Here is an 11,278-nt window from a genome sequence, read left to right as displayed (position 1 = left end):
TATTTTAGAGTGAAATGTCAATTTTTGTATTATTTAACCTTTATATAAAATATTTTCCAACTAGTGGGTATATTTACGTAAATCTATCTAGAATCGTTTTTTAAAGGTTAAACATAAAAGATTCATCCACGTTCAAAAGAAACATGCTTCATTACCTTAACTAGAAGATGAGGAAGAGGAAGGGATGCTCAGACCCTAAGAATAACTTATGTTTCTTCGAAATTGAATAAATTATAGAACTTGCACTACTATTTTGCTTACCTTGGATTTATGCATATTTACCTCTCCTTTTTTTATTTATGGAATTATTCTTATTTATAGATTACATTTCTCGATTTATGGATTGAGGAAGAAGCTTAAGTAAATAGTTGTTTAAACCATTCTCCATGGATTTACTTATGATTATTTGTTCTTAGTCTTTGGATTTGCTTGGTTTTATGCATATTTAGTTAGATACAACTATCATTGAGGCAATTTACCTCTCGTTTATAGATTTATGGAACTACTTCTATTTACTTATGCGTTGCTTGTAATTATGACATGATTTCTTACTTGTTTACTTCTATCGTGAATGCATATTTACCTCTCGTTTCTGGATTTATGGAATTTATCGTTTGTATATAGGCCTAGCTACCTCAATGATTTACCTCTTATTTTACTTGGATTTACTTTTGATCATCCACTCTCAACCTTTAATGCATATTATTGTTGGTTTTAGACATATTTACCTAAATGAGAATATCATCGAAATAGTTATGCATATATACACATTGGTGAAAATTTGTGCAAATAATCAACCGTAAACACACAAGAAACCAATGTATAAAACTAATTGGGAGTTTGGGCTGAATAAGCCTCTTAAGAGGGTAGCATTGTTTTTTAATCATCATTTTCAAAACCCATGTTTTCTAGTTATCGACTGACATCACCTAGACATCAAATGACCTTCATTACGTCTCCATTAATTTTTCAGATTTCTCCCTTATTTTAAAACATTGCATTTTCTCTCTCTTTTTTCTCTCTTCATCCTCTCTCTCTTATATTTTTCGTTGTCTTCCCCCCACCATCTTCGTTCTTCTTCTCTTTTAGTTATACAGTTTCTCTTCCAAATCTCGCTCAAATCTAACTCCAAATCTATCACTTTTTCGGGCTCTCTCTCTTCTATCACTCGCTCGGTCTCTCTCGCTCTCATTCGGTCTCACTCAATCAAATTAGGAATGGAATAGGGGAAAGTGAAATTGGGTTTAATTTATTCCTTACTAACTTACTAAACTTAAGATATTGAGGAGAGGTTGAGATTCCGTTTCTCTCCATTCTAATTTTCAAATTTTTAATTAAAAAAATATTTAATGATTATTTATTAATTATTTTGATTTGAATTTAACCAAATTGTTTCGAAATTTATTTAGATCCGATGGATTTAATCATGTTTATGATTTCATTTAAATTAACTAAATTTTATTATTATTTTATAGATAAACAAACATTTTATTTCAAAACATTTGAAATTATTCGCCTTATAAATTTTTTCTGAGGAACAAACTACCTCATCGGTTTTGATGCCTCCATTGCCGGTGATTGTTGAAGATCACGCGAATCATGGAAGCTATTGGTTAAAAAAAAAAGAGATTTAGGATTTTTTAGAGTAAATTGCTTTTTGTGATGGGTGAAGAAGAAAAAAACTCATGGTTGCTGAAGAGAGAAAGAGAGCGGAAGAGAGAAAGAGAGAAAAATGAAAAACGATAAGAAAACAATAAGAGTAAAATCTAAAATATTAGTAGAGGGGTAATAAGGGTCATTTGGTGCCTAGTTGATGTCAATCAATGAGAGTTTTGAGAGGGTAATTAAAAAACAATATTGTCCCAGGCCTATTCAACCCAAAATCCCAAACTAAATATAGATGAAAATCTAAGTGCAAATATTGAGGTACTTAATCATATTTAAATTGGTAAAAGAAAAAAAAAATTAAAATTGGGAATAAAATCGGTAAAAAAGAATCCAAATTTTTTTTAACACAATATTTGGTTTGAAAATTAATTTGAGAATAGAATGAGATAGTTTTGAAAAAGAATTCAAATTTAATTTATTCCTATTTTTAGAAAAATAATTTGATTTCAAATCAAGTTTATTTAGCGGTTAAATATGAGAATGAAACAAAAACATGGTCAAAAGATAAAATTGAAAAATCACCAAAATTTTTTAAATTCCTAAAATATGATTTAGTCGAAAATTGAGAGTTAATAACCATTTGAATTTTTAAGATGGGTGTCAAAATTCAATCACCCACCTAAATTATCCCCAAATTTTGATGTACTAAACAAAATTGATTTTTCAACCAGTCTTAAAATTTAAGTTATTTAGTTCTAATTTTAACTGTGTTAGTTTTGTAAATTAAAATCTAATTTTGAGAAAAATAATTTTTTATTTAAAATTTAAAAATTTTAAAGTTTAATTTTACCCTGTTAAATGTTATATCTAGATTTCAAAATAAAAAAACGTTGGTAAATTTTTTTTCCTAATATTTAATTAAAATTAGGTGAGGGTTTATATTTTATAAAGTAGAGGAAATAGGGGAAATAGGAAAAACAAATAAAAACCAAAATTTCTATTTCCTCTATCTCCCTCCCTCGCACGGCGGCGCATCCCCTGTCGACAATCTGAAGACCAGCGAACCTCCGGCGAGCCAGTCTCTACTACGGCGTTGCTTCAGGCGGACGATTTTAAGGTCTTAGGGTTCGATCTCAGAGATGTGCAGTTCGGGCATGCATTGATTTTGGTTCTGTTAATTGCTATATCTGCATTTCAGGATTTGGTACCCCATTTGTTTAGATTTTGTTTTCCTTTTAGTTATGAGTAAATTATGCCTCCTGGTTAATAGTTGAACATGAACTGAAGCTTCAGAAAAAACACTAATTAAGCACTTGTTGTGAACACTTTTTTACATTTAATCAAACACCAAGAAAGATTTGATTTGAAAAGTGCTTTTAATTAGCTGAAACAGAAACTTGCAATATCATGCTAAAGCTTCTTCATATATCTGATCCTTGACTTCTGTTAAAGCTGTGTTGTAATTTGATTCATATTCTACACATTAGGTAGAGTGCATTGAAGTTTCCCTTTTCCATGTCCATTTATTCTTGATTCAAATTTGAAGTGTTGTATGTTGATCCTCTTCGATGTTTTGCATTGGTTTCTTCAATCTGGAGCCTCAAAGAATATGTTTTGGTTGGAACCATTAGACTTCAAGAACATCCCTAATGTTCTACCTTAGCCGGATGGAACTCATATTACGTGTGCCTCCGCACTTCACCTACCTATCCTTGAGGCTTTTAAGCATATTCTAGCCATGTAAGTGTCTGAATAGGTTGTTATTCTAGCCCCAGAATGTCAAGTATTTTTCTTATGAGTTGAACAAATATCTGGTTCACATTTCTACCTTGGTTTATCCAGAAATTAGTTTCTCTCAAAATCTTACTTTTAAATTTTGTTTGGTTGTCGAAAAAACAAATTTCTAAGCAAGAAAGAAAGTCAAGGAAAGTTTCGACCTCCCCCTTCCCCAGCGGCGACCCTCGGGCTCAATTTGCTTTACCAATCACCAAAATTTTCCATGGAAGTCCTATAAATTGCTAAACCCTCTATTGATTGGGGGACATCCTCAGCCAAGGAAGAGTTTGATGCCCATTTGTCGTGCCAGAACCAGCCAAGTTGCCATTGCCAATTTTACAAAGGGCTCTATCTTTTATGTTGCTGATGAGTTTGGAAATTCCAGCCCAGGGGTCTTTATAAGTGCGAGAAGTTTGATTAGGCCAAGGCTCATCTAGTGATTTCCCATATTTAGCCCAGATCATTCTTTTCCAAAGGGTGGATTTTTCTGTTAAATACCTCCAGTACCATTTTGATAGCAATGCTTGATTCCATTTCAATATATTGCCTATGCCCAAGCCACCTTGGTCTAAAAGGAGTTGTACTTCCCCTCATTGACAAGGTGAAGATTGTCAGCTATTTTGGGCTGTCCCAAAGGAAATTTTTGAAGATTCTCTCAATAGGGTCTATCTTGTTGTCTGGGTTGTTTCATTGAAAAGGTATGTTTGTGTGTTGTGCAAGGGAGAGTGGGTCAGAGACCTTGAGAAGTAACTTAAGGGAAGTATGGTGAATATCAGGGCCTCTATACAAATGGGCAAGAGCTGATATGCCATCGTTTTAGTGCCGGGGTCTTGGGTACATATGGTTGAGGGTTGATATGTCAACATTGGAGAACTATCGGGGTCTTGGGTATAAATAGTTAAGGGTTGATGCAACAGTTCGAGGCCTTGAGTAATGGATACAAATGGTCAAGGGTTGAACATCAAATTATATAGATAAGTATTGAGGCTCTGGGTACAAATGGTTTAGGGTCGATACAACTGAGGGGTAAACTTTGAAGAGTTTGAAAAAGTTGGAAAGAGCTTGGAAGGGCTTGAAAGAGTTATATTTAAAGAGGAATAAGATTTATGTGAGTATTGTGTATGAAAGTGTTGTGCCATAGCTTAGAATTTATTTTGATATGAGCATGTGTATTGTGTATCCTGATTACGTTTAAATTATGTTGAACATTTATGCTGAATTCTGTTAAATTGGAATTCGTGTCTGTATTTCCTAGGTTTTGGTTATGTAATACGTAATTTTTCTGGAGATTCTATGGCTCTTCTGAAGCTGAAAACTTCGAGGAGAAGTTGACATCCTTGCTTGGCCAGCTCCACTTAGAAAGTGGCATTCTACACAAAATGATTTATAAGAATAAGAACCAGCACCGCCGGGGTTCCTATTTTCGTTATCTTTTGCAGGTTTTCATTTTTCCCCCCTTCTAATGGAGCTTTCTATTATGGTTGATTGATTGGTTGCTGAGAAATACATGGGATTTTCTCTAAAAGAGGAGTCAAATCTTGCTTTACGTGTATATTTATATATATATTTTTTTGACGGATTATAAGTATGTATGTTATCCTGTGTAAATACATGTTCATATACACAATAAATGGAAAACACCTTAATATTAATTACACCAGTTGAAAGAAAAGTGGACATTAAGATTCAGAAACAAGATGTCATCTGTAATTTAGCTTGTGAGAATAGTTCGTTAATTGTTCCATGAAGAATTTGAGGCTTTTGCCATATAATTTTGTCTTGCTTCTATAATTTTTAGGTAGGGAGAGATTTGAGACTTCTACAGGCTACCAAGTTGGAGGATTTGGTAAGTTCCTGCTTTCAAGTTATTGGCGGAAAGAAACCTAAGCAAAAGATTCATCTTTTAGAAAGGTATTAGATTTTAAATCCCTTCTCCCTATGGTTTTTTTTTCCGATGAATATAAAAAGAGAATGTCTAGACTAAAGAGAATGTCTAGACTAAGTGAGATCTATTGTTCCTTTGATCTTCTATTTGGATTTTCTATTTTATTACAGTTTGAAACGGAGGAAATGTGAAGTTGGGAAGTATAATTTCATGGAACGGCTTCTGGGTGCTGCACGGTTACTGTCAGAGGTGATCCTTCCCTTGAGTTTTTCTTCTTTGTATGACTAGTTAGGGGGCATTTATATAGAACTTCTACTCCCCTTCTATTCGTTTATGATTCAATTAAGAAAAACGGGTACAGAATCATTTAACTAAAACTATTTTATTTTACCAATGTAAAACGATCTATTTTCACTCTTAAAAACTGTTTTTTAAGTAGTTGGGCTTTTTTCTCTAAATAATGTCCATCAACTATCTTCATGAGAGGTCAATCAAGAGTTATTCTTGTTAATATGACCATAATGGAGCCTGATCCTGAAGTTACGGAAAAATTACTCCAAAGAGGACAAATCATGTTCACTCTATTTCATGGATTGCACCTTTTCCCAGTGTAGTGATTGGATGTTTTTCCAAATCTCTTGCAGATGGTAGAGCCAATTTTTAAGGCAGCTACGTATCCTTTTTTATCTATTGGTATCATGCTCTATGGCTATGTTGGTGTTGCTTGCTACTTTCTATTTGCTCAAATTCACTATAGTTTCTTTGTGAATCTTCAAAATGGTGTTCGATGGAGTTTTTCAATAGCTATTCAATTAGCAAGCCTGCATTACACGGTGTTATTTATAAAAGCTAGCTTATTTTACTTGCTTAAATTGTCCATCAAGCTCCTTGACAAGAAAATACAATATGTAACTTCATGTTTTCCTAACCACAAACGCCACCTTATCGGCCTCCACTCTCTGCCCTCGGATCTGGCAAGGGAGATGCCCTAGAAAAGTAAAATTTTTCTGTTTGGAGCTTAGTCATGGGGCGATCAACACCCAAGATAGGGTTCAGATAAAGCTTCCATTTTACACCCTTTCCCCAAGCTGCTGCCATTTTTGTTTGGATGCATCAGAGACACAGGGCCATCTATTCATTCATTGCATATATGCAAATCGCTTTTGGAATCATTTCCTTTCTACATTCAGATGGAAGGCAGTACTACACAACAAACCAACAACCTTCCTTGATCAACTTTTGGTGGGTCACCCATTCAAGAAAGGAAAAAAGATCCTATGGACCCAGTTTGTGCGGGCCTTCCTTTGGAGTCTTTGGTTGGAAAGAAACAATATGGTCTTCAACAATAAAGCGCTCCCTTTTGATATCTTTTTTGATAGGGTTACTACTCTAGTCTCTAGCTATTGGTTGGTGTAAATGTTTCTACCCTTTTCAATAGCTACTCTCTAAATGAACTTATCACAAGCTGGAAGGCTTTCTTGTAATTGCCCATGTGGCCTTTTGTATATTTCATACCATCAGTGAAATATTTGTTTCATACCAAAAAAAAACTGAATGTTTTCCTTGATAGAAAATGTGAAGCTGTAAACTTTTCTTTCTGCAGCAAACCATCTCAGCATCTTTCAATTTTTATAGACATTTGTGTGTGAAAAGGTTTTTGATGATACTGATATATTTCATTGTTTTGGATTCTTGCACCAGTCTACTTTTTCTTTTTACATCTTGGTTGAGTTTTGCACGTTCTTGAGATTCATTGCCCTCATTCTTTCAGTTTTAAGTAAATTTGCTAGTTAACATAACTTCTCATGTGTGAAAAGTTCAATAGTGAGACTTTGAATCCCCATTAGATGGTGGTTATGTGAAATTAATGCTTTTTTTCAATCTCCCCCTCTCAAATATTTCCATCATTACTTTCAATTTGGTGCATCAAAAATCTTCTGCCTGATGCACCTATAGATGGTTGTATGTAACACCAACGTTTTGTTTTATGCACAATTGTTTAGTACTTCTCTGCGTTTGTGATAATTATCTTGACATAATTTCTTCTTAGCTAGAGCTATTATTGGTTGGATCATGGAAACTAACTTGGAGAAATTCATTATGCAAAATGTCACCCTTGACTATTTAACAGCGAGATATCTACATTGCTTGCTCGAAGATTTTTCACAGGGTTTTGTTTTATGATTTTGGCATTACTAGCGCGGATTCGTGTGTTAGTTCAACAAGTAAGTTCCAACTTTATTATTTACTATTTAAGAGAAGCAGAAAGAATTTTACATTAGAATATACCGGTTGAACTGATCACACATTGTGATTAAGTGATGGCTGAATCTCATACGGCCTATTTGGATTTGTTTCTTGGAGGCTGTTGGGGCTTTTTTGGCTATTAATAGGGAGTGTAGGGCGATGATGGACATGGAAGACGTGTTTCAGGCTTCTTGTTTTTTTGGCAATTTTGTGGGGGGGCTTTTGGCTTGAGATGAATGGCAAAATTTGTAGGAGGGTAAAAGAAAGGCTTTGGGAGGAAGTTTGGGAAATTATTAGATTTAATTCCTCCGTATGACAACCTTACTTGAACAAGATTTGTTCTATAGGCTGTAATTCTGTATCCTGAGTTCTAAGATTTAATTCCTCCGTATAGGTGTTGGTTTTGAAGGATTTTTGTAATTATCAATTAATTTTTATTCTTTTGGATTTGGGCCCTTCTTATAGGCTGGTCGTCTCCTTTTGTTGGGTTCATTTTTTTTTTTTTTGTATGTTCTTTGTATATTCTTTCATTTTGTCTCTATGGAAGCTCGGTATCTTATAAAAAACAAAAATTACTCTAGTCAGACTTTGGGTTACTCTATGCTTATGAGAATGAGCTTTGTATTTCCATTGAGCATTTGTTTTTCCTTTCTTTTGTTGTATAGATATTAATCGATGTCGTTTCCGTATTCAACATGGTTTCGTCTATCTCCCAAAAGAAGCATACGGTTACAATAAACCAGGAAGGTATTCAGGTATACCTGCTCCACTCTTCCTCTCCTTTCTAATTGTCTCTTCAAAAAGGAGTTCTTAAATTCTTTTCCAATCTACTAACAGGTCTTTAGAGAATTTTACCCAACGAATGAAGAATTTGTCTTCTTACAATGTGTTTGGAAAGAAGACAAATTTGTGCTGCAAGAGACGAAACAAAACTTTGAGTCTAGGAATTGGCAAGAAAATCTTGGACCAAGTGTTTCTTTGTCCACCTCAGCTATTCAATATACGAGCATCGAATCTTTTCTTGAAGGTAAGATTTAAATTCCTACTAGTTTCATCTTGTCTCGAAAAGAAAATAAATATAGTTTCCTTCCTTCCTGTATTACTTCATTTTTGGCGTAGATGATGAATCTGCCATCAAGCAGGCAGAGGTAAATCAAAGCATTGAAGGTCTTGACCTTATGAAAATGAGTAAGAAGAATGACTTGCTAGCAAGCCTCTCAAAGAAAGATAATACCGCAACAAAAGACGGTTCGGTCTGTCCCACAGAGACCTCAAGCAAGACACTGTTGCCACAAGAAGGTAGTTTGCTTGTGAACTCAAGCCCCACCTCGGTTGGTGCAGAAAAATCGGACACGAAGAGACCAGCATTTGTTTCAGTGAAAAATCCGAACCCAATTTCGTGTAGTGCAGTTGGGATTCAATTCAATGAAACCAAAGTTGATAGTGAGGAAAAAGAGGATCCATTTTTCACTTTGCTCACTGATGGGGAAGCCAAAAGCAGTCTGTTCTAGCAGCTGGGAGTATTTTAGCAAGCAGTTAAAATTCTTTGGAAATGCATATATTTTATGTTTAATGTCAAATTACCCAAATAATATTTATTGACTAATTTTAACAAGCTGTGCAGTAAAATCTTGTATGGTTATAGAGGTAAAACACAAGTTGGAACCATTGAGTGCAATACAATTTTGTATAACAATGATTTAGATTTAGAACCTACTTGATAACGTTCTCATTTTTGTTGAATTTATATTGTTTGTTCCTTATTCTTCAATTTTTAGACGTCTATTATACGATTACTTTATCTCGCTCGTAAACTACCTAGCAAATTTAAAGTAGAAAACATGTAAATTTAAAGTAGAAAACATGTAATAGAAACGTTAGCAAACGAGACTTTAAATTTAATAGTGATCTAATGGATCAAAAGAGGTGTGTCATTTAAATACAATATGATTAACATGAGAAGGTAGTGAAATACAAATCTTAAATTTCTTTTTAAACCTATCAAAATATTGCCACTCCCAAAAAAAGAAAAAGAAAAAAAAAAGGCAAATTGCAAAGTCACCCCTGAAGTAGGGTTGTTGTTACAATTACACCATTAAATTTTCAATTATAAAAATTAAACCTTTGAACTTTCATAAATGAAAAAATTAAACCTTTAAACTTTTAATAGTAAAAATTAAACCCTTAAACTTTCACATGTGATAAAATTGTATCCTCTAATTCAAAAATGGTAAAATCTAAACCCTAAAATTTCGAACAATTGTATCTATTTGACAATTTTAAAATTAAAAGTTTTTTTTTCTGTTCGTGGATATTCGATTTTGCAGACAAGCAGCAGTAGTTCATAAATGTGAATCTGCTCCATCATTCATTAACTTGTGAGGGAATTAATAGAACAGTGGACATTATTTTCCACTTCAATTTTCAAGTTTAGATCTCGAAAAGTATCAGATTTATTACCTATGCGTACAAATCTATGCCCCAGAACTTGGTAGGGTGTTCGGTATTTCCTGTCAATTATGCCGATGGAATTCATGTCTTCTTTTGTAAGCTTAAACTTAAAAACTTGGAACAATCTCTCGGATTTCGACGTCCCTAGCAATTTGAGCAACACACTCTTCCCATATTTCTTGGCATGTCCCGAGGAAAAAGGTTTTATAAAAATTGTCTACAAAATCGAATATTGAAGATCAGAAAAATCTTCATTGAATTTAAAGTCAATGAAGATGAAGAATATTTTCGGTACATAATATGGATGGAATTGTAAAAAGTACCATTTTAAAAAAAGTTAGGGTTTAATTTTAATTTGGAGGGTGCAATTTTATCACATGTGAAAGTTTAGGGGTTTAATTTTTACTATTGAAAGTTCAAAGATTTAATTTTTTCATTTATAAAAGTTTAAGGATTTAATTTTTGTCCTTGAAAGTTTAAGAGTGTAATTGTAATAACAACCATACTTCAGAAGTGGTTTGCAATTTGAAAAAAAAAAAAGACCAAATTATGCCTTTTTTAACAGCAAAATTAAGAATAAAATCAGAATTAGCTCCAGCTCTCAATAGTTCTTTCAAGTTTTGGTTTGTCAGAAAACTGTACACTGGGTGAATGTCTTGGCTCAAAAGAGCCTCCATTTCTTCATATGTCCCTTCCACAGCTAGCATTCCCATGTAGTTAAAAATACTGCACAACCAAAATGTTCACTTGTTAATCCTCTCCTTTTTTTTCTTCTAGAAAAACCATAATTTCATTTAAGGATTATGTCGAGATCATGACTCAAAGTCACGGTATCGACTATTGGTTCCGAGAGTATTTAGACACATACAGTAGTTTGACTCAAATTAGATCTATAGCAGACATTCAAAGAATTTCGAAAAGTAATCACAATTTTTATAAGGACATGTAGATTAATCAAAAGTTGTGACTTAACACCATGCAAACTATAATAGCATACGTTTAGACACGTCCTATTCAATAAGTATCACAAAGGGCATTCTAATTTTAGCCCACGTTTATTGATCCAAAATTTTATCTAAATCCAATATAACACCTATTACGTAAGAAATGTATTGAATCGATTCTTTTTAATGAATAAATCCGACGCAACTTTGAATATGGAAATTTAAAAGAATCAAATAGAAATGATACTCTGAATCATAGAACTATAATGAAATATACGATCTACCAACATTTATCAAACTTGAGAAGGGATATTTTGGTTTCTCGTATGGAGAGATCTCTAAATCACATAGACATTCTGATATCGCT

General features: G+C 33.5%; 1 protein-coding gene across 4 annotated transcripts; it reads left to right on the top strand.

Annotated features, from left to right (window-relative positions):
* The first annotated feature begins 2,571 nt into the window (after positions 1 to 2,571).
* Positions 2,572 to 9,259, top strand: LOC111023972 (uncharacterized). Of its 4 annotated transcripts, XM_088117856.1 has the most exons (10): positions 2,572 to 2,812; positions 3,207 to 3,348; positions 4,640 to 4,823; positions 5,183 to 5,295; positions 5,440 to 5,518; positions 5,914 to 5,942; positions 7,401 to 7,494; positions 8,182 to 8,271; positions 8,354 to 8,543; positions 8,636 to 9,259. In XM_088117856.1, exons 3-10 carry the CDS (start codon positions 4,764 to 4,766, stop codon positions 9,025 to 9,027), a joined length of 1,047 nt encoding a protein of 348 aa, XP_087973982.1. In that variant the 5' UTR covers positions 2,572 to 2,812; positions 3,207 to 3,348; positions 4,640 to 4,763; the 3' UTR covers positions 9,028 to 9,259. The 4 variants fall into 4 exon arrangements, with proteins under 4 accessions (XP_087973982.1, XP_087973983.1, XP_022157203.2 ...); XM_088117857.1 differs by lacking the exon at positions 3,207 to 3,348 and having other exon boundaries at positions 2,572 to 2,725; XM_022301511.2 differs by lacking the exon at positions 3,207 to 3,348.
* The last annotated feature ends 2,019 nt before the right edge of the window (positions 9,260 to 11,278 follow it).

Source organism: Momordica charantia (assembly GCF_013281855.1).
Source record: "Momordica charantia cultivar OHB3-1 chromosome 9 unlocalized genomic scaffold, Mcharantia_2.0 BLBB01000009.1, whole genome shotgun sequence".
NCBI lineage: Eukaryota > Viridiplantae > Streptophyta > Magnoliopsida > Cucurbitales > Cucurbitaceae > Momordica > Momordica charantia.
Note: the sequence above shows the minus strand (reverse complement) of the source record. Positions and strands in the feature narration are given on the sequence as shown.

Bases quoted from the DNA above. Each gene is read 5' to 3' on its own strand.
- LOC111023972 (XM_088117857.1), top strand. From the start codon at position 4,764: ATGATTTATAAGAATAAGAACCAGCACCGCCGGGGTTCCTATTTTCGT. The intron at 4,824-5,182 runs GTTTTCATTTTT...TATAATTTTTAG, and splicing joins ATTTTCGTTATCTTTTGCAG to GTAGGGAGAGATTTGAGACT. The intron at 8,272-8,353 runs GTATACCTGCTC...ATCTACTAACAG, and splicing joins TAAACCAGGAAGGTATTCAG to GTCTTTAGAGAATTTTACCC.